Here is a 24,155-nt window from a genome sequence, read left to right as displayed (position 1 = left end):
CCAGGTAAAGAAGTTGGTTGATCAATTTAGTGGAAATGGGATTGAGGGAGCAGGGGTGGGTCACGTGGATGCAACAAGCTCGGAGGGCATGGGAGAGAAACCAAGAGAGACAGGGGTTCAGGGATAGGGAGTGTGTGCCGGGGGGGGGGGGGGGGGGGCGGTGGGGCAGGGGGGCAGGGGCAGGGCAGGGGCGAAGCAGCAGAGGCAACTTAATGAATGGTCTCTATCTTCATGACAAAGAAATCTGTGAGCTCCTCACACTTGCTAGAGATGGGAGGGAGTTGGAGAGTTGGTTTAAAGGAAGTGGAATAAAGATGGTGAGGGCTATCTTTTCTCTCCATGATCCTTGAGTAGTGGGTGGTTTTGACAGAAAAGGGAAGCCAAGTAGAGCTGTGCGCGCTCTGGCCCGATTTGGCAAAGAATGCTAAGCCAGTTTCCACAAGATATGTTCAAGCCCGTCTCCCTTGGAGTTGGAGTGAAAATGGGGACAAACCGAGTTGGGATACAGTGTAGACTTTGCTGGAGCAATCGGCATCAAATATAGAGGTGAAGGAGTGAGCAAATCAGCTGTAGCATTATTATGACAAATGGAGGACTAAAGGCTAGCCAGTTGGGAGTTTGAAGTGACTTGTGTAGTACTGCACTGGAGTGTTATTTTAAATTGCAAGGTGAAACTTCGAATGAGGCTTGAATCTTCTACCTCAGGCGAGAATTATATCAACTAAGCCAAGTTGTAGTCGGAACACTGCTCTCAAAGAAATTGAATAAATGGACAAGAATATCAAGTTTGTAATCTGCTATGTCAAAACAGTTAAGTGCACTTATAATCCTGCAAAATTACATGAAAATTTTTAACAGGTTGCCATTCAAGTCAGTCAGTGACATACCTGGCAGAACTACTGATGCTGCACCAGACACATTGTACAAATTTGTAAGATTGCTATTGGGTGGGAAAAGCAACACAAGATTTGATTTCATAGAAAATTACGACACAGACGGCCATTCGGCCCATCATGTTCATGTCTGTCGAAAAAGAGCTATCCAGCCAAAGTGCACGTTCCAGCACTATGTCCATAGCCCTGCAGGTCAGAGTTCTTCAAGAGCACATCCAAGTACTTTTTAAATGTGATGAGGGTTTCTGCTTGTACCACCCTTTCAGGCAGTGAGTTCCAGACCCCCCCATCACCCTCTGGGTGAAAAGTGTTTTCCTCATCTCCCACTAATCCTTCTAACAATGACACTAAAACTATGCCCTCTGGTTATTGATCCCTCCACTTGCTTATTGACCCCTCTGCTAAGGGAAACTGGTCCATCCTATCCACTCTATCTAGGCCCCTCAATTTTATACATCTCAATTAAATCTTCTCTCAGCCTCCTCTGTTCCAAATGAAACAACCCCAGCCTATCCAATCTTTTCTCATAGCTAAAATTTTCCAGTCCTGGCATCATCATCATAGGCAGTCCCTCGAAGCGAGGATGACTTGCTTCCACACCAAAAAGGGATGAGTTCATAGGTGTTTCAATGAAGGACTTAATATTCCAGATCCCGAACTATATCGTGAAGGGTGGAAGATGCCTGTGTGTGGATTTTTTTAACGTATGGTGGTCGTTGCACACCAGCCACCACATGGACTTGACAGAGCTAGGTCTTGGTCCAGTGATAAGGATTACCAAAGACTAACTGGAGACCAGCTCTGCTGCACAGACCGAGCGCGCGATCATATCGCAGTGTGGGCTGGCCCATGCCTGGGCCCTCCTCTCTTCTGGGCCCCAGATTCACGCCTCTCCTGGGCCCCGGTTACTTCCCTCGACAGACTCTTGCCGCTCCATTGCCTCTCCTGCTGTACCTGCCCGCACTGCAATCAGCAACCTGGCTTCATAGCCATCGCCCTCCTACAGCAGCACGCGCTGCTCCCTGCAGTGGTATGCCGCCGCACACTGCTCCCTCCAATGACCCCGGCCTGCTGATGGTCTTGCAGGCCGGGACCGCGCCAATTTCCAGGCTGGGCCGCCGCATTCTGTTCCCTCCAATGGCCCGGCCTGTTGATGGTTTTAGTGACCGCCCGCCTTCCAGACAACATCCTTATAAATCTCCTCAGCACCCTCTCTAGTGCAATCACATCTTTCCTGTAATGTGGTGACCAGAACTGTATGCAGTACTCAAGCTGTGGCCTAACTAGTGTGGTACACAGTTCGAGCATAACTTCCCTGCTCTTATATGCTATGCCTCGGTTAATAAAGGAAAGCATTCCGTATGCCTTTTAAACTACCTTATCGACTTGTCCTGCTACCTTTAAGGATCTGTGGACATACACTCCAAGGTCCCGTTGTTCTTCCACACCTCTCAGTATCCTCCCATTTATTGTATATTCCCTTGCCTTGTTGCACCTCCCCAAGTGCATTACCTCACACTATTCTGGATTGAATTCCATTTTACACTTTTCTGCCCAACTGACCAGTCCATCGATATCTTCCTGCAGTCTAGAGCTTTCCTCTTCACTGTCAACCACACGGCCAATTTTGTACCATCTGCAAATTTCTTTCAGGCTGATGATTCAAATAATACACAATAAAATTATACTAATGTCATAAGATGCTCCAAATTTTCCAAACATATTATGCTTAAAGAATTGATCAGTGCTGAAACTTAGCAGAAAAAAGGGAAGTAGTCACTTTAGCAACATTAAACCTAGCAAATTATTCAAGAAGCTGCAGACAATAATGACATTGTGGAAGAAATTTAAAAAGGAAACAAATTGATGCCATAAACCTCATGTTTCAGAAAGGGATTTTAAAACCAGAATTCAAGTGTCAGAATCTTCTAATAAAGCTTTGCCAAGATCAGCCAGCATACATAAAATTGTTGAGCTCAGCAGTCATGGCTGGCCTGGGCTGAAGAATATTGTAACTGAAATCAACTAGCTACAACTGGTCAACAATTTTCCTCACACTCAACATATATCTTGCTTGGATGTTCCTCCAGTATGTCCAAACTCAGGACCACATTGATCAGAACCAAAAAAGCAAATAATATTTGCCTGGAACAGGTTTCCAGCTTCTCTTGCGACTAACACACCAGAGTTAACAACTCGGAGGTCCTGCCTCAGGGTTCCAGTCTCAACTAGAGAGTATTCCACTGTAAATAAGAACATAAGAAAATAAGGGAACCAACCAGGGGGCAGGCTATCTTAGATCTGGTTCTATGTAATGAGACAGGATTAATAAACAACCTCCTAGTAAAGGATCCCCTCGGAATGAGTGATCATAGCATCTTTGAATTTCAAATTCAGATGGAGGGTGAGAAAGTTGGATCTCTAACCAGCGTACTAAGCTTAAATAAAGGAGACTATGAAGTTATGAGGGCAGAGTTGGCTAAAGTGGACTGGGAAAATAGATTAAAGTGTAGGACGGTTGATGAACAATGGTGTACATTTAAGGAGATATTTCACAACTCTCAAGAAAAATGTATTCCAGTGAGGAGGAAAGGGTGTAAGAGAAAAGACAGCCATCTGTGGCTAACTAAAGAAATAAAGGACGGTATCCAATTAAAAACAAGGGCATACAAAGTGGCCAAAACTAGTGGGAGGATAGAAGACTGGGAAGCTTTTAAAAGCCAGCAAAGAACTAAAAAAATAATTAAGGGAAAATAGACTATATGAAAGTAAACTAGCACAAAATATAAAAACATAGTAAGAGTTTCTATCGGTATATAAAAAAGGTAAATGATGGCTAAAGTAAATGTTGGTCCCTTAGATGACGAGACCGGAGAACGAGTAATGGGAAACATGGAGATGGCAGAAACTCTGAACAAATATTTTGTATCAGCCTTTACAGTAGAGGACACTAACAATATTCCAACAGTAGATAGTCAAGGGGCTATGGCGGGGGCGGGGCGGGGGGGGGGGGGGGAAGAGGAACTTAACACAATCACAAAGGAGGTGGTACTCAGTAAGATAATGGGACTAAAAGGCAGATAAATCCCCTGGACCTGACGGCTTGCATCCTCGGGTCTAGAGAAGTAACGGCAGGGATTGTGGATGCATTGGTTGTAATTTACCAAAATTCCCTGGATTCTGGAGAGGTCACAGCAGATTGGAAAACTGCAAATGTAACGCCCCTATTTAAAAAAGGAGGCAGACAAAAAGCAAAATTCAGCTTTTCCAAATGTCCTGCTACTGCTTCTTTAATAATGGACTCCAACATTTTCCCAACCATAGACGTTCAGCTAACTAGTCTATATAGTTTCCTGCTTTTTGTCTGCCTCCTTTTTTTAAAAAAAAAAAATAGGGGCATTAAATTTGCAGTTTTCCAATCTGCTGGGACCTCCCCAGAATCCAAGGATTCAGAATACTGTGATGAAAGCTAGCCAGGGTATAATGGAGGTACATGGCCAAAGACACTCAATCACATCTGTTGAAACCATTTAGCGAAAATGGCAAGAGAGTGGCCAAACTCAGAAAAAATGCAGATAGTGGCTTACATGTTATTCTAGTTGAATCAGATGCATAGCAGCAACACTGCAGTCTCCCCAGTGAGTGGCAAATAATACAGAGGAGTGGTGGCCCACAAACAGGTGGCTGAAACAATGGAAGGACTCAAGACTAATCTGTTTAGACACAGATTCAAATTAACTTTTCTGAAAAGACTCAAGGTGAAACCAAAGCAGAGATACTGAAAGTCCTGTAAAACTTAGCAGATCAGAAAGACAATTTATTGAAATGCAGGGTAAATCGTACAGCAACTTCCCAATGTCCGTACTGTGCACGTACGGACATTGCTGTCCAACTTACTCCATAATAACACTTAATACAGGTATTACCACAAAATCTGGGCTGATAAAATAGTTTGTAATGGTAAATAATGAAAGATAATTTCTGTAAATTAGGAACAAAGGGACGATAAACCTAGAATTGGAACCACAAGTACAAGAGGGGAGATTAGAAGGAATCCCCCCACCCCAGCATGAGGGGAGTTTAGAAGGAATCCTTCCACCAGAGTTATTAGAATCTTGAATATCTCAAATAACTACCGAAGATGAGTCAATCACAATGTTGAAGATGGAATTAAACACTTGGAAGATAGATATTAAAGGGTAGGTAGAAAAAGCACAAGGACAGGTACGATGGGCCAAAGGACCTTTTTGTGTGCTAATTTCTATGATCCCATAGTTTGCTTCCTGATGACTTCAGTATTTATCTGATTGCAGAACACAGATCAATTATTAAATCTTGCAAATATAACTTGAGATATCTGAAAGCATAAAAGTCAGCCCTTAACCAGAAGACTATCTCTAACCCCCAAAATAGAACTTTTGCATACTGTACCCCATGACCCCAAGGAATGTGGTGCAACTGATTTTGGATTTCACGACTAGTGGTTAAGTAGACTAAATGTGGTTCCTTGCTACAACTTCCAATCTATTCCAGCTTGGCTCCAAGTCTAATTTAAATTTATGCTACTTTAGAATAGAATCACTTTCACATACATACTGCATTACCTCATCTTGAAAGCAATTTTCTTAGGGGAAATCATAGGCTATCTTTACAAAAATTATTGTAACACACATTTGAAAAAAAAGATATTTCAAGTTAGAGGACGGTTATTGTAAGGTAAAACTATGTGATAATATGGCTAACTGACAGTTACTATTTCCAGAAAACCACAAGCTTGGAACTAAGCACTGGATTATACCAAATCGCCTTCAATTCACTTGCTGCAATTCCCAATCCAGACATAATATACAAGCCAGACACAATGACATCCTCTTCAGTTATTGACTTGATTTCACTTGATAACATGCAAAGACTTGGCCAATAACATTTAAGTCATGTAATAAGACCTTACATTTGACAAAAAGGTATTATTAACTGTTTAACTAAAAACCCAACAAGGCACATGGACAGGACAAGAAACATTTGGTGCACGGAATCCAACAGAACAATTTATACTTATTTTAAACAGACAGAACAGTCATCCTGTAGCTAATGGTGGAGGCAATTTAGGGTGTCTAAATTTATATTAGTGCGAAGCTGTTTCGCTTCACACTGACACTGCAATTTTAGTGTAAATGCTGCCTAAATTCAGAATCTGGAAGGAGCATGATCGTTATACAAGTTTAAGATCAATGTGAAGTGGAAACCACTTTGCACTGCTACTAAACATAATTGGGAAAATACACTGATTTATATAAATTTTTTCACAAACTCCAGTTTGTGAATCTTGTGCATTGCCCCAGAACAACAGGTGCATTGTTCCCACATGCATAAACTCCCTACTCTCATTCTAATAAACTGCATGCCGTGCTAAATGCTCATGGGAACATTACTTTTCCATCCGACTAACATGAACTTATTTTCCAGAAGCAAGATTTTTGTAATGCAGTTGGCATGCAGGTACAGCAGGCGGTTAAGAAAGCAAATGGCATGTTGGCCTTCATAGCGAGGGCATTTGAGAACAGGGGCAGGGAGGTGTTGCTACAATTGTACAGGGCCTTGGTGAGGCCACACCTGGAGTATTGTGTACAGTTTTGGTCTCCTAACCTGAGGAAGGACATTCTTGCTATTGAGGGAGTGCGGCGAAGGTTCACCAGACTGATTCCCGGGATGGCGGGACTGACCTATCAAGAAAGACTGGATCAACTGGGCTTGTATTCACTGGAGTTCAGAAGAATGAGAGGGGACCTCATAGAAACGTTTAAAATTCTGATGGGTTTAGACAGGTTAGATGCAGGAAGAATGTTCCCAATGTTGGGGAAGTCCAGAACCAGGGGTCACAGTCTAAGGATAAAGGGGTAAGTCATTTAGGACCGAGATGAGGAGAAACTTCTTCACCCAGAGAGTGGTGAACCTGTGGAATTCTCTACCACAGAAAGTTATTGAGGCCAATTCACTAAATATATTCAAAAAGGAGTTAGACAAAGTCCTTATTATTAGGGGGATCAAGGGGTATGGCGAGAAAGCAGGAATGGGGTACTGAAGTTGCATGTTCAGCCATGAACTCATTGAATGGCGGTGCAGGCTAGAAGGGCCGAATGGCCTACTTCTGCACCTATTTTCTATGTTTCTATGTAATATTTAGTCGATCCTTTTGCTGGTTTTCCAAAAGAACCACACACTATTTTTCAGCTTCATGTCAAGCACTCCCTCCAATGACTCCATTCACAACTTCACTTTTTTTTGAAAGGAGAAGGATCACTAGCCAGTCCAACAATTTATCAGAGATGTGGTATGTAGACACTTGGAACAAGAACATGGGAGCCTATCTTGCTCCAAGCATCATTTTGTAGTTTCAGTTCCTCATTAGATTTACAAAGAAAATCAATTATTAAAAGCTTGACACCCTTAACAGCTTTCCCACAAAAGCTTCACACGTAGGTTAGGAAAACACAAGGTCTGGTCACTAAAACTCTCTCATGTAATACTTTACATATTTTAAGAGTGCTCGCAAGATGTGGTAAAGAAATCCAGTCTAAACTCTGGAGAATATAGCGCTGGTCTACTCAATCTCTCTTCATAGGACAATCCCCCCATCCCTCACTCTAGTGAACCTTTGTTGCACTCCCTCTATGGCAAGTATATCCTTCCTTAGGTAAGGAGACCAAAATTGTACACAATACTCGGTCTCACCAGGGCCCTATATAATTGCACTTGGACATCTTTACTCTTATTCTCAAATCCTCTTGTAATAAAGGCCAACATACCATTTGCTTTCTTAATTGCTTGCTGTACCTGCATGTTAACTTTCAGTGATGTGTGTACAAGGACACCCAGGTCACTCTGAACACCAACATTCCCAATCTCTCACCATTTTAAACAGTACTCTGCTTTTCTACCAAAGTGGAGAACTTCACATTTCTCCACATTGTATTCCATTTGCCATGTTCTTACCTACTCGCTTAGCCTGTCTATAACTACCCTTGAAGCTTCTTTGCATCCTCCTCACAACTTACATTCACACTTAGCTTTGTATCAGCAAACTTGTATATATTACATTTGATCCCCTCATCCAAATCATTGTAAAAAGCGGAGGCTCAAACACAGATCCTTGTGGTACCCCTAGTTACAGCCTGCCAACCTAAAAATGACCCGTTTATTTCTACACTGTTTTCTGTCCATTAATCAATCCTCAATCAATATTACCCCCAATCCCATGAGCTCTAATTTTGTTTAATAACCTTTTGGGTGACACATCATAGGACTTCTGAAAATCCAAATACACCACATCCACTGGTTCCCCCTCATCTATTCTGCTAGTTACAACTTCAAAAAAATCCGAACAGATTTGTCAAACATGATTTCCAGTTCATAAATCCATGGTGACTCTGCCTAATCCTACTATTCTTTTCTCAGTGGCCCGTTACCACGTCTTTAATAATAAGATTCTAGCATTTTCCCTACTACTGATGTCAGGCTAACTGGTCTGTAGTTCCCCGTTTTCTCACTCTCTCCTTTTACATAGTGGGGTTACATTTGCTATCTTCCAATCCGCGGGAACCGTTCTATAATCTATGGAATTTTGGAAGATGACAACCAATGCATCCACTGTCCCTATAGCCATTTCTTTCAAAATCCTATAATGTAGGCCATCAGGTCATGGGGATTTATTGGCTCAGTTCCATTAATTCCTCCAGTACTATTTCTTCACTAATACTAATTTCTTTCAGTTCCTTATTCTTGCTAGACCCTTGGTTCTCTACTATTTCGGGAGGTTTTTTTGCGTCTTCTTCCGTGAAGACAGATAAAGTATTGGTTTAATTTCTCTGCCATTTCCTTATTCCCCATTATAATTTCTCCTGCCTCAGCCTGTAAGGGACCCATATTTACTTTCACTAATCTTTTCCTTTTTACATATCTATAGAAGCTTATAGGTTTTTTTTGTCTCACTAGTTTACTCTCATATTCCATTTTCCCTTTTTCATCAATTTCTCGATCCTCCTTTGCTGAATTCTAAAATCCTCCCAATCCTCAAGCTTACTATTCTTTCTGGCAACATTATAAGCCTCTTCCTTTGATCTAATACCATCTTTAACTTCTCTATTTAGCCACAGTTGGACCACTTTTCCTGTGGGTTTTTTGTGCCTTAAAAAGGAATGTATATGTGTTGCATATTTTGTGTTAATTCTTTAAATGCTATCCATTGCACGTCTACCGTCATACTTTTTAAATGTAGTTTCCCAATCTACCTTAGCCAACTTGCCCCTCATACCTGCGTAGTTTGCGTTGTTTAGATTTAAGACTCTAGTTTCGGATTTAACGAAATCATTTTCAAACTCAATATAAAATTCTATTATGGTCCCTCATAGGACACCCTCAAAGCCTCCTTGAAAAAATTTAACATCCCCACCGACTCTTGGGAATCCCTGGCCCAAGACCGCTCAAAGTGGAGGAGAAGCAACTGGGAAGGCGCCGAACACCTCGAGTGTCTTCGCCGGGAGCACACGGAAGTCAAGTACAAACAGCGGAAGGAGCGTACGACATATCAATCAACCCACCCACCCGTTCCTCTAACCACCATCTGCCCCATCTGTAACAGAGACTGTAGATCCCACATTAGTCTCATCAGTCACCTTAGAACTCATTTTAGTGTAGAAGCAAGTCATCCCCAACTCCAGGGAACTGTCCAAGATGATCACTTCTAAAAGTTAAGTATCCTGGAACATTTAGATCCCAACCTTGGCCACAAGTCTTCATAATAGTTATTCGATCAAACCTATTAATTTCTATCTGCACTATTAATTCATCTATTTTGATGTGAATGCTTCACGCATTCAGATATAGTGCCTTTAGCTTTGACATTTCTATTTTTCCCTGATGTCACCTTTGTCACTGATGCCTTATTACCTTTGTTATTCTCTGTTCCTTCCTGACCCACTCTGCTTATTTTTACCTAAAACTCTGCCTCGACATTTATCTTGCTGCTTTTAAGTGCACTCTTTCCTCAATCCTGTCCCCCCCTCCTCCCCCCTTAGTTTAAAACCCTGTCTGCTGCCCTAGTTATTCAGTTCGCCAGGATACTGGTCCCAGCCCGGTTTAAATGGAGCCCATCCCAACAGAACAGCTCTGACATTCCCCAGTACTGGTGCCAGTGCCCCATGAACTGAAACCCCTTCCTCCCACACCACTCTGAGCCACGCATTTAAACCTCTAATTGGTTTGTCCCTATGCCAATTTGCGCGTAGCTCAGGTAAAAATCCAAAGATTACCACCTTTGAGGTTCTGCTTATTAATTTGGATCATAGCTCCTCAAACTCCCTCAGCAGAACCTCGTTCTACCTATGTCATTGGTTCCTAAGTGGACCACAACAACTGGATCCTCCCCCTCCAAGTTCTTCTCCAGCCGCAAGAAGTCCCCCTGGCACCAGGCAGGCAAACGCACCCTTCGGAACTCCCAGTCACGGCTAATTGACAAACTCTAAAGTACTGCTTAACCTAGGGTTGTGGCTGCCTCCTGGACCAAAGTGACCAGGTAACTCTCCTCCTCCCCGATACATTGCAATGTCTGCAACCCAACAAGTCTGAGCTGAAGTTCCTCGAGTTATAGGCAGTTACTGCAGATGTGGTTGTTCGGGATCTCATTGGTCTCGCCAACTCCCACATGCTGCAGTTACGACACACCACCTGCACTGCCATCATCAACCTTATTATATTTATATAATTAGTTACAGTATTTATTCAAATGATTATTTTTACTTTTAATTAACTAATTTAGTTGAAGTTATTAATTCAATAAAGTTATAGTAGTTAATACTCTCCCAGTTCTGAAGTTAATCCACTTACCTTAACCTAGAGAGCAAGAGAGCTGGTATTCACCAATCACCTATGTGCTGTCCTGTGACATCATTCCTTGCTTTCTTTTTTTAAAAACTAGCTGTTCAGCTCCATATGACGCCACAACTCCTGCTCAGGTGCGCCTATCCTGGGTCTTCTCTCGGCTCTTTATGCTGCCACCGCTCCCCCCACTCCGGTCCACCTGTGCCCTGGGCTTTCTCCTCTCAGCTCTTTATGTCACCGACGCTTCCGCTCAGGTCCACCTGATTAGTAGTAATCATCACTCTTGGATTCACCTCATCCCCATCAGCACTTTGATTTACCATTTTTTTTTTTTTAATTCAATTTTGGTGGTTTAGGAATCTATAAGCCTTCACCTCGATTTCTCAATAAATATAAATCTCCTTCATCCGAATGCCATCCTCATTGCCATGCCTTTACTGTGACTGCCAAAAATGCCAATTTGTTTAAAGTGCCTGCTGTGTTTTAACACCTTGCTTTCTTCTAAACTTTCAGAGACAATCTCCCATATTGTATTATTGCCACAAATGTTTTAATAGTTCCTTTGATGGGTAAACGTGCCACCTGGTGCACATGCATACATTCTGGAAAGTCCACAATTCATTTCCTCACTGTGCTTTGTTAGTGATCTCAGCTAAAGCACCAGCTGGGCAGTACAGGTGACTTCAGCACTCCTGGATCAGAGGGCGTGAAGCAGTAAAGCAATCAGCCAAGGACCCTGCTTCTGAAGACTTTCCAGTGAGGCTTGCCTGAAATTATACAGGTGTGAATGTGAAGGATCAGACTCTGCTGTGTTGCCCTTTTTGTTGGAGTAATTGAGCTTACTAAATGGAAAAATAGATCATGACCTTAACTTTGGGAGGTCAGAAAGGGCAATAGATATGTTTTTTTGGTCCAGATAAAATGATTTGTTTTGTTTAGCACCCTCTGCTCAATTCCAAGCAGCACAACTTGGAAGGGGCAAACATCCATACATGGTCACATGACTAGCTTCTGCCTGTAGCTATCAATGAGTTAAATATCATGGATGCAGTGAACTACGTCAGCCACCAATGAAGGCTATAAAACCTCATTCCAGAACACAACTTGGAGACAAATGCAAAATTGTCCATCACCAGTTAAAAATCCATATTAATAGCTTTCAAAATCGGTCTCCCAATCTATCTGGCACCCAGATCGACAGTTGCTTCCTTTGTACTATAAACTACAATGCTGAAACCAGGAAGGGAAATATTTACAAAACATAGAGAAAGGTGAAACAGGACAACATTCAATTATGGAACAAATATAAACTCGGTTAGAAGAAAGCTTTTACATTGCTCCAGACATGGCAATGTTCCATTTTTCACTACTAATTCATGTCTTATCGATAACAAATAAAGAATGTGCACTTCAGCCTATAAAATGTACTAAGCACTTACAGTAAACTGAAGAGGAATGGAATATTGAACCAGGGAGTATGTTTAGGAAGGGTAATGAAAACATGAGAGAAAAGACTGATTCTGTAAAGGTTTAAAAGGAGGCAAGAGAAGCAGTGAGGTGGAAGGATTTAATGAGAGTTCTGCTCAATATTATAGGCGCAGCAAATTACCTGCTACTACTCGTAAGGTAAAGGAAGCAGGAATCAAAAAGGACAAAGGGTGAGAAGGGGAAACAAGACTGGAGGACGTTGTAGGATAGAATGAACTAAAGCCATAGCGATATCTTAATTCTAAACGCAATGCAATGGGTGGTAGGGAGCCAAGTGTAACTCCACAAGAATGGGCCGATGGGCGAGCTGGGCTTAGTAAAGGACAACATGCAGCCAGAGTGTTTTGCAATGGTTGGAGTTTATGGAGAGTAGACAAAGGAAGCCCAGGGATGAGAGCATTGGGATGAGAGAGTCTGGAGGTTGCAAAAGCACAAAAGGGTTTCAGCAAGAGGGCCAACATACACATGGAAGCAGGCAATGTTGATGAGATAAAGATGAGCATTCTTGGTGGTCAACAGGATGTGGGTCTTGAGCTCAGTTCACAGTTGAAAAAAAAACAAGATTTCACATGGTCTTGTTCAATATGAGTGAGTGGATTAGAGAGAGACGAGTCAGTGACTAGCACCAAGAATGACAGCTTCAACCATAATGTAAACAGGAAGAATTATTCAAAATATATTTACAAACATGCACTTGGAAAATAAAACAACACAAATGTAACAAAGCATCTCAACACACTTCAGACATAAAAAAAAACTAACAAATAAACCATGCAGAAATAGTGGCACAATAAAGTGCAAAGTAAATACATGGTCATGAAGTAGGGCATCTAAATTGCAAAAAATGTACTAAAAACCAGACATGTTGACAAGCAAAATTGTGGAAACAGTGATGCACTATAATTAATCTGAATATTTTCCACATCGCCCAATGCTTTTTTGCATCCGTGGGCTGGTTAAAAGGATGGCAACAGCCCCCTCCTGATATGTTCTAATGGACAATTTATAAGAAATAGGAGCAGGAGTAGGCTATTCCTGCCCCTCGAGCCTGCTCCGCAATTTATTATTGTGCTGATCCGATCATGGATTCAGGTCCACTTCCCTGCCTACTCCCCATAACCCCTTATTCCCTTTAAAAATCGCTCAAAAATCATATATTCAAAGACCCAGCCTCCACAGCTTTCTGGGGCAGTGAATTCCACAGATTTACAACTCAGAAGAAATTATTCATCTCAGTTTTAAATGGGCGGCCCCTTATTCTGAAACTATGCACCCTAGTTTTAGTTTCCCCCACGAGTGAAAATATACTCTGCATCCAACTTGTCCAGCTTTCTCATTGTTTCGATAAGATCACCTCTCATGAATAGAGGTTCAACCTACTCCACCTTCCCTTATAAGTCAACCCCTCATCTCCGGAATCAACCAAGTGAACCTTCTCTTAACTGCCTCCAAAGCAAGTATATCCTTTCACAAATATGGAAACCAAAACTGTATGCAGTATTCCAGGTGTGGCCTCACCAATACCCTGTATAACTGTAGCAAGACTTCCCTGTTTTTATACTCCATCCCCTTTGCAAATAAAGGCCAAGATACCATTGGCCTTCCTGATCACTTGCTGAACCTACACACTACCCTTTTGTGTTTCATGCACCAGGACCCCCAGGTCCCGCTGTACTGAAGCACTTTGCAATTTTTCTCCATTTAAACAATAACTTGCTCTTCGATTTTTTTCTGCATAACCTCACACTTTCCAACATTATACTCCATCAGCCAAATTTTGGCCCACTCACTTAGCCTGTCTATGTCCTTTTGCAGGTTGTGTGTTCTCCTCACACATTGCTTTTCCTCCATCTTTGTATCGTCAGCAAACTTGGCTACGTTACATTCAGTCCCTTCATCCAAGTCGTTAATATGGATCGTAAATAGGTGGGGTCCCAGCACTGATCCCTGCAGCACCCCACTAGTTACTAGATTATAAAAGTTTCCCAATTTAAAAAAATTCTGAAAGTTGTTAAAGTCAAAGATATAGATTAATAATAGATATTTAAAAGTATTTCAATTAAGGGTCTAAAATGTAAGTTTTAAAAGTTCTCCCAAATTGTTTAATAAGCAAGTTTAAAAATTAAACGTTGGTTGGGAGTATAAGACGTTGGGTTGAACGCCACACCTCAGTCCCTTCAGCTAGTTCAGCGCCAGCCTCGGAGTCTCTCCAGCCAGTTCCACGTCCCCAAGTCCCTTTGGCAGGTCGTCCCGGAGTCCCTTCAGCCGGCTAGATATCCCCTGAATCCGGTGCAGAGTCCTTTCGGCCCGGGATAGAAGCGGTCGGCACTGGGTCCCTTCGGCCTGGGACAGGAGCGGCCGGTACGGGGTGTTCTCCGGCTTCCTCACCCTGGATAGCGGTGCATGTCACTCGACCTCCCCACCCCGGAGAGCGGCGCGTGTCGTCCGGCTTCCTCACCCGGAGAGCGGTGCGTGCCGTCCGGCTTCCCCACTCGGAGAGCGGCGGATTTTATAATCTATTATTGATTTACATCTTAGACTTTTAATAACTCTTAAAAATTCCCAATTTGTGTAAAAAGTTTCTATCAACTTTTAAAATAACTTTGGAAGTCACCTTCCTAATGCCTGCCCCCCAACCAAGCCTCAGGCCATCAATGGCGTTACTCAGCGCCGAGCTTGCGGCCAACACTTCACCGTAGGCAATTAGGCTCATGGAGACCAGGCACAGCTCTAATTGTCTTGGACCCCTTTGCCACTGGACCAAGACCTTGTTCAGCTAAGCCCGTGTAGTTGCCGGTGTGCTGCGCCCACCCCACGTTAAAAGAACTCCCGCACAGGCATCTTCCACTTAGTCAGTATGAAGTTCGGGACCTGGAACGTCAGGACCCCCGTGAACAATCACAACAGCAACAGGCGGAACGCCGCACCGCGATAGTTGCCCGGGAACTCAGACATTTTGACATTGATATCGCCGCCCTAAGCGAGACCCGGCGGGCAGGGGAAAGCCAGTTGAAGGAACAAGGTGGAAGTTACACCTTCTTCTGGAAAGGGAAACCAGAGGCAGAACGTCACCTTCATGGAGTCGGCTTTGCCATCAAGAATGAGCTGGTCGACCGCCTCAAAGACTCCCCCTGTGGGGTTAACGAAAGCCTTATGACTCTTCATATTACCCTATCCCTGAACCAATGCGCATGCCCCTACACTCGACGCAACGGATGAGGCTAAAGAGGGTTTTTATTCCAATCTCGAGACATCCTTGTCCCGCGTGCCTACGGGTGACAAATTGATCGTCCTGGGTGATTTTAATGCCAGGGTCGGCAAAGATACAGCCCTCTGGGGAAGTGTGATTGGCAGAGAGGTGTAGGGAAAGCCAACCGCAGCAGTACCCTACTCCTGACAAAATGTCTAAAACATGAACTCATCACCAACGCCCTGTTCCGCCAGAGGGACAAATACAAGGCATTGTGGCAACACCCTCGCTCTAAACACAGGTACCTGCTTGACTAGGTCATCGTCCAAGCCAAGGATCGCAAGGATGTGCGCATCACCTGCGCCATGACAGGAGCAGATGATTGTTGGACGGACCACCGCCTAATCTGATCCATCATCAACATTAACTTTGCCCCAAAACAGAGGGGACAGCAGAAGCAGTTCCGCAAAAAAGTTAATGCCGGGACATTTGGAGACCCAGCTAAGAGAGCCCTATGCAACCAACCCCTCACAGCCAATCTGGCGTGCCTTGATGACCCTGAGATGCTGAATACCACAGTGCTTGGTCTGCCCTCCAGGCCTCTATAACCACTGCCTGTGAAGAGACACTTGGTCACTCAACCAGAAAACATCAGGACTGGTTTGATGAAAATGATCAGGAGATCGAAGAACTAATAGATCGCAAGCACAAAGCATTTGAGCCTCAAGCAACAACCAACAACCCAATTCGGGAGCTGCAAAACAACATTATAGACGGCTCAAGGCTCAGGTCCAACAAAAAACCCGGGACCTAAAGAACAGGTGGTGGATGGAGAAAGCACAGGAGATACAACAACTGGCCGACAGGCACAATATGCGAGGATTCTTCACTGCAGTGAAGGCCACCTACGGTCCAAACTCCCAAGGTCCCACCCCACTCCTGGCCAAGAATGAGGAAACACTCATCAAGGACACCGAGGCTGTCAGGGCCCGATGGAAGGAGCACTTTGAAGATCTCCTCAACTGAGACTCTGCCTTTGACTCGCGTGTTCTCGACTCCATCCCACAGCATGCGACCCGCCACCAACTCAGTGAAACTCCAACGTTGCACGAGGTCGGCAAAGCCATAAAACAGCTGAAGAATAACAAGGCTACGGGTGCAGATGGAATCCCTGCTGAGGCGCTAAATTTGGCGGAGAGGCGCTGTTGGCGCGGATACCTGACCTCATCTCTCTCATCTGGAGGGAGAAGAGCATGCCAGGAGATCAGAGATGCAATGATTGTGACCATTTTTTTTAAAAAGGGGACAAGTCTGACTGCAGCAACTACAGGGGAATCTCCCTGCTATCAGCCACTAGGAAAGTTGTCACTAGAGTTCTCCTTAATGGACTTCTCTCTCTGGCCAAGGAGCTCCTCCCGGAATCACAATGCGGTTTTCATCCCCTACGGGGCAAAACAGACATGATCTTTGCAGCACGACAGTTGCAGGAAAAATGCAGGGAGCAGCGCCAGCCCTTATATATGGCCTCTTTCGATCTTACAAAGGCCTTCGACACGGTCAACCGCGAGGGTCTATGGAGCGTCCTCCTCCGTTTCAAATGCCCCCAAAGGTTTGTTAACATCCTTCGCCTGCTTCATGATGATATGCAGGCTGTGATCTTTACAAACAGTTCCATTACAGACCTAATTTACATCTGGACCGGGGTCAAACAGGGTTGAGTCATCGCTCCAACCCTCTTCTCAATCTTCCTCGCCGCCCTGCTCCACCTCACAATCAACAAGCTCCCCGCTGGAGTGGAACGAAACTACAGAACCAGTGGGAAGCTGTTTAACCTACGCCGCCTCCAGGCCAGGTCCAAGATCACCCCAACCTCTGTTGTTGAGCTGCAGTATGCAGACGATGCCTGGGTCTGCGCACATTCAGAGGCTGAACTCCAGGATATAGTTAATGTCTTCACTGAGGCATATGAAAGTCTGGGCCTTAACGCTTAACATCCGTAAGACAAAGGTCCTCCACCAGCCTGTCACCGCTGCACAGCAATGCCCTCCAATCATCAATATGCACGGCACGGCCCTCGACAACATGGACCATTTCCCATATCTCGGGAGCCTCGTCAACAAAGGCAGACATTGTTGAATCTCCGCATCATCGCCTCCAGAGTGCCAGTGCAACCTTCGGCCGTCTGAGGAAAAAAGTGTTTGAAGACCAGGCCCTCAAATTTACCACCAAGCTCATGGTCTACAGGGCTGTAGTAATACCTGCCCTCCTGTATGGATCTGAGGCATGACAATGTATAGAAGGCACCTCAAGTCGCTGGAGATATATCACCAACGACGTCTCCGCAAGATCCTGCAAAACCCCTGGGAGGACAGGCGCACTATCAGTGTCCTCGACCAGGCTAACATCCCCAGTATTGAAGCACTGACCATATTCGATCAGCTTCGCTGGGCAGGCCACATATGAGACCCCCTAAGCAAATGCTTTATGTGGAGCACCTTCGCGGCAAACGAGCTAAAGGAGGAAAGCCGAAACGTTATAAGGACACCCTCAAAGCCTCCCTGGTAAAGTACGACATCACCACTGACACTTGGGAGACCCTGGCCGAAGACCGCCCGAGGTGGAAAATGTGTATCCGGGAGGGTGTTGAGCTCTTCGAGCCTCAATGCAAAGAGCGTGAAGAGGCCAAGCTCAGGCAGCGGAAGGAACACGCGGCAAACCAACCTCACCGACTCCTTCGCTTGAAGAATGTCTGTCCCACCTGTAACAGATTCTGTGGCTCTCGTATCGGACTGTTCAGCCATCAAAGAACTCACTTTGGGAGTGGCAACAAGTCTTCCTCGATTCCGAGGGACTACCTATGATGATGACTCGTTACTGGTTGCCAACCAGAGACTGAACCATTTATCCCGACTCTGTTTTCTGGTAGTTAGCCAATCCTCTAGCCATGCTAATATACTACCCCCAATCCCGTGAACTTTTATCTTGAGCAGTAATCTTTTATGTGGCGCCTTGTCAAATGCCTTCTGGAAGTCCAAATACACCACATCCACTGGTTCCTCTTTATCCACCCCGTTTGTTACATCCTCAAAGAATTCCAGCAAATTTGTCAAACTTCTACTCAAAACACTTCATGAAAAATAGTATTGCATTGCAACATAACAATGGAATGATGATGGAATAGTACCTGCTTTCTAGGACAAGTCATTAAAACAAGGTTATACTAGCCAAACACAGAACAATGCCAACATTATTTTATTACTGTGAATCATGCTGCTGTGTACGTCAATCGGTTTTCAAGAACAGAGTGAAAAAAGCTCAGGAACAGTTATCAGGCTTCCAAAAAAACTTACAGAATGCCTATGCTTAGATTGGTCAGCCCAACTACTGAACACAAGCATTAAAAATATGGATAAAAATAAATTAAACATACTTCATTGTAGAAATGAAAATAGAGCATCTGCAAGAACACAACAGGTTATCACATCACTGCCAACGCTTACAGACCCAATGTAAATAATCAGGCTGAGAAGTTATGTAACCCTGCATTCCTGGAGACAACATTTGAAAGTTAACCTAAACAAATAAAACCCATTAAAAAAGTGAACATGTTTACATATACCTGTACATTTCTTTTTTGAGCTTTATATGGATGCAATTCCATTAGTTAGTTAGTTAGTTAGTTAGTTAGTATATAAGCAGCTGTTCTCATTTTAACCAAACCCATGTAACCTGAATGTGGAAGATTTCAGTTAATAGCTACACAGCATTAAGAACTCATAGATCAGCAAGTACCAAGTGTTGGCAGTTAAAGGTTCCATCATTTGGCTTTCTAAAATTCACTACCAAAAATATCTTCCAATCTCATTGCTTGAGTTTACAATTAGTTATTCAACAGCAAGTTTAAAAAAAATGCAAAACTTTAGCTAGTAATTTACAAGCTTCTCAGTACCTACCATTATTCAAAACTACAACTCCAGATCCTGTACTTATTATGTTCAAAACTATGTCTCATTTTTACCATTTTATCTCCTTCTATAGATAGCTCTGTTATGAATGATCAACCACTGCTAGACTGTTTTGCAAGCCCTTTCCTGGAATATTGAAAAGGAAAAATTTGCAAAGCTGTAGGGAAAGAGCAGGGGAATGGGACTATTTGGATAGCTCTTTCAAAGAGTATGGCATGATAGAATTATACAGCACAGTAGTAGGCCAATGGTTTTAGGATACAGTAATAATGTGACTGAAGTAAGAACGTTTCAAAACAAGCTTAAACCAATGTTTGCAAATTTGGGGGAATCACATTGCTACGATTAAGCTTCAGAATAAAAGGACAACACAGAAAAGCAAGTTTAAAAAATTGACTGATTATGTACAATATAAATTATGCTTCCTTTCGCATTCCATAGCCATTTTAATCTCCAACTTAAATATTCTTTAGGTTTAGAAACTAAAATATTGCTGACCTGGCACCAATACAGTCAAATGCATTTGTAATTGAAGATTTTCTGGAGGTTTGTATTGATGCCTGGCCCATGTGTGAACTAAACAAAAGGAACATTGAAACTGATAGCACAAATATAATTAAATTAAACAAGGAGCCAAGACATTAATTAAGGGTTATGTACCATCTACTGAACTGCCTAATAGCCCTAGGCATCTTAAGGTGCATACAGTACACCTAGCTGTACTTTTTTGTATTTGCCAGTCACCCATTGCATGCTCTGAACTGCTAATCAGAGGTAGCTTTGAAAAGTTGTGTGTGTGGGGGGGGGGAAATGTCCTCACTTAATCTAAAGCTCATCGGGGAAATGAGTGCCGTCCACAATTCACTGCATCCAGTCATGAGGGAGTGGGAGAAGAACCAGTTCTTCATATCTGTTTCTGTGAAGCCTGTACAATATCAGTCCCACCAGCAACCCCATCCCATTCTTCCCACGATACACAGGCTTTACAAGAACCATCACCAAGTTCATAATCACCAGCCCACACAAGAGCTGGGAGAATCTGTCCAATGAAGCAGACATCAAAAGAGAGAGACTGGTGGGAACCCAATAATATACTACTACAGTAATAAAAACAGAAAATGCTGGAAATACTCAAGTCAAGCAAATGTACTACAGTACTTCAGTTCTCATTCAACCCCATTTCAAACCCAAGGAAAACTATATTGTTGTAGGAAGACCCAATATATCCTACAGAAAAATTGAATTTTTTCCTACACAAGAAACTAACAGTAATTTGCCCCAATGTCATGCCAAAATATACATAAAAACACCAGTGTCATAACTATCGTTCATACCATGCAAAGTGAGATTACATTTGCATCTACTATTGCTGGAGTAAGGATGCTCAACCCATACTAAAGTGAAGTAAGTAATACTTGGATAATGAATGTGGGATTCTGCAGAGACAATTACAGCTTCTTTATGTGGTAAAGTGATCTATTAAAGACGTTTTAAAGATTTGACATTTTGTACACAGGTCAAAAATTAATTGCTGCTAAATTCTAAAATGGACTCATGGCAGAGTGAACATGTCTCCACACAAATCACTGCCTGACATTGAACACTACCACTGTTGCATGAGGTAAGCAAATATAACTTCAGGGAAGAAATCTAATCAAGTATTGTAAATTTCTTCATATTTCACTTGAAATAGATCTATTACACTGATCTTGTGGACAGTTCAAATGGAATTTCCTTTACGCTTAAATTGTAGAGGAATCATATGAAACTGGAGTGCATTATGTTATGGCTGATTAGAACCTGGACTGAATCATCGTGCAGAAATAGATGTTCCAGAAAACATCTCACCATCTAATTATGCTTACAAGTACTGTAATGCTTTCAGAATTTGGTCAATACCGTGAAAAACGATGGAAGAAAAGCCAAGTTTTTACTACAATGCTTTTTTTGCAAAGAAAAAGTTTAACACCCATAATTTTAATCACGTCATTTTTCTCCAAGCCCAAGGAAATGAGAGGGGACAGTTTTACAAAAATTATTACTGTTCGGTTTAAGCGCTACTGAACAGCCTGTAGCGCATTCCGTTTTTTATTTTAAAGCATCAAACCCCAAAAAAAACTGTAACCCCATTGCGTCTAACCCGAAATGACTTTCAAAAGTAAAGATAGAATGTTCATTCATACACACTGGACTAATTTTAAACTATGATTTAAATAGCATGATATAACACAGGGCTCTTTATAGCAAAGCACTGGAAGCAATTTAAATAGTCCAGTGAAGCAATACAGAAACTTCAAATACGTTAACCATATCACCTCACAGCCAGACTTCTCCATCAATTCCAGCAAAAGTTTTACGGGAGGACATTATTAACATGGTCAGTGGGCGACGGTCGGTCTTGTTTCGGTATGTATTTGCCATATACCCGTGCAAAGAAAGAAAGTATGCTATTAATTCAGGCAATGCCGGTTTCCCAGGTTGACGGGTGCTATGCTGACTGCTTGGGTCCAAAGAAACGATCTGCCTTACCTCAACCCGACGCGTTATTCGCAGTGGGTTTATCCATCTTCCTTACATTTAAACCCGCCGATAGTGATGCAGATCCATATTTGACAATCTTTGAAACTATAGATATGTTTATGGATAGATACCAGTAACACTGGTTACTAGAATATAAAATGTCCGTTTAGTATCTGCTCACATATTCAGTGGATTACGATTTATAGTGCAACCGCTCTGGATTACGCAGCAGTTTGAGATGTCCTGCAGTAAGGTGCCATACAATTACCAAATGAATAGAGCTATATAGAGCAACAAAAAAATAATGTGCATAAAATTTCAAACAATCCCAAAACCTCTCCCTAAATAAACTGAATTGGGGTTTATTTTATTACAATAAGCGACGAGTGCAAGTTTTAACCCGTTTCACAAGCGCATAGACTGTCAGTTAAGCATCTTACCTGAAGCTCACACCAGGCGACCTCCAGCCATGTCTCCGTGTCCAGACCCTTATAGACCGTCTTGAAAGAGCCTCTTCCAAGTTCAATATCAAACTTGAGAAATCTGCCGTCGGGTGAAGTGGCGACCGCTTTCATCTCGGCTTCCTCTTCGTTCTCCTCACTCTTGGATTTGGAGAGGTCTTTGGCGCTATCCGGCGGCTCTTTGGATGTGCTCTCGCCTGCTTTGCCTTCCTTCTCTTCGTCGGCGCTGACGCTCTCGGTGGCGCTGCCTTTCTTGCCAGTTTGGCTCTCGGTGCTGGACCCTTCGGCGGCTTCCCCTTGCATGGCTCTCAGCACCACGCTTTTCGCCTCCCCGGCGCTCTGCCTCTCCGGCTCGGCCTCGTTCTGCAGCAGCCGCCTCGTCCTGCCAGCCGGCACCGACAGCGGCACCGAGAGCGGCACAATCCGCCGGACAAACCTCTGAGTGGCGAGCGGATGATCCCGGGCGAGCGGATTCAGCGCGCCGGGGGCAGCTCGCTGCCTCCTCCTCATCATCACTGCAGCAGAGTCCATGTTGCTGCCGCCGGTGGGAGCAGCAGGTTCATCCTCCGCCTCCTCCGCCGCATCCTCGCCACCATCGCCGCACTCGGGACCATTCGCAGCGCCCACAGCAGACACCACGCCGCCCCCGTCTCCCTCAGATCCGTCCACGCTCGCCGCCCCGGCACCGTCACCGTCACTCACTGCGGCGGTTATCTCCGTCACCCCTGGCTTCCCGCTCATATCATCCTTCGGCTCCATTTAAATGTGTCGGAAGGAGGAGGAGGAGGCGGGGTCGCTGAGGGACACACACACCAAAAAAACTGGACTAAATTTGTTGAGAGGCTGTGGTGATGGGACTCGATACGATGCCCCGCTGCAAAGACTGACGCAGCTTCCCCCCGCAGCGGCACCAATACCCTCCTCCTCCTCCCCAAAGACGTCTCGCACAACAGCCCGAAACTGCAACTTTATCCATTCAGATATATATATTTTTTTTAAGCCACAAGCCCCCCTCCCGTGTCGTCACGAGCGCTCCAGCATCTCCGCTGCTGCCCGGCTCCAGCGGCCGCTGCTAATACCGCCGCCGCTGCCAAGGCTCCGGACGCCACACCGCGGCGTGTTGACGTCAGCGGCGCGTTAGCGTCCAGGCGCGCGGCCGGCGACCCGGAGCGCGTGAGCTTTCTGTGCCGGCGTTGTAGGGCAGACTGGCTCAGCTCAGGAGCGAAGCAGCATCGTTAACTGTCTGGGTTCCTCTACCCACCTCATTATTACTGTTTTATTCATCCCCCCCCCCCACCCTCCCAAAATTCTCTCATAACAATCGATCTCTACTCAGTATAGAACATTGCCCTAAGCAGGCGTTTGCCTATTTTTAATAAACCTATAAAAGGTGACACTGGGTGTCACCAGCCGAAAGACAGCTCCACAAGTGGCACCACGAATATGATTTAGACATTAACTAAAGAAACCTATCATTCTAAATCATAATATTGTTGTCTGTGTCAATTGGACACTGCACCCTGCGGTATACCGCCGGTCACGGAAGGACAGGCTTTGTAAATGCAGTCTGCAAGCAGACAGTACATTTGTAATTATCTGTGAGAAAAATAAACTCATTGCACAGCATGTCGTACCTTCAAATCTTACAGCAGGAATATCTTTATTAACTTTTCATTTATGTCAGACATATATTTACAATCAACAACTATAAACAACAACTAACTGGTAGTAAACGCTCATTCTCAAGCACTTAAACAGAATT

General features: G+C 43.8%; 1 protein-coding gene across 4 annotated transcripts in view; it reads right to left on the bottom strand.

Moving 5' to 3' along the window:
• The window catches only part of LOC139277193 (serine/threonine-protein kinase WNK2-like), a 218,827-nt gene extending 195,377 nt beyond the window's left edge, over positions 1-23,450 (bottom strand). For all 4 annotated transcript variants that reach the window (XM_070895317.1, XM_070895318.1, XM_070895319.1 and 1 more), the window contains exon 1: positions 22,373-23,450. In XM_070895317.1, coding sequence (XP_070751418.1) covers positions 22,373-23,152 — 780 coding nt within the window. In that variant the 5' untranslated portion in view covers positions 23,153-23,450. The remainder of the gene's footprint in view (positions 1-22,372) is intronic.
• Positions 23,451-24,155: the final 705 nt, after the last annotated feature.

This window comes from Pristiophorus japonicus, chromosome 12 (genome assembly GCF_044704955.1).
Source record: "Pristiophorus japonicus isolate sPriJap1 chromosome 12, sPriJap1.hap1, whole genome shotgun sequence".
NCBI classification, from domain to species: Eukaryota; Metazoa; Chordata; class Chondrichthyes; family Pristiophoridae; genus Pristiophorus; species Pristiophorus japonicus.
Note: the sequence above shows the minus strand (reverse complement) of the source record. Positions and strands in the feature narration are given on the sequence as shown.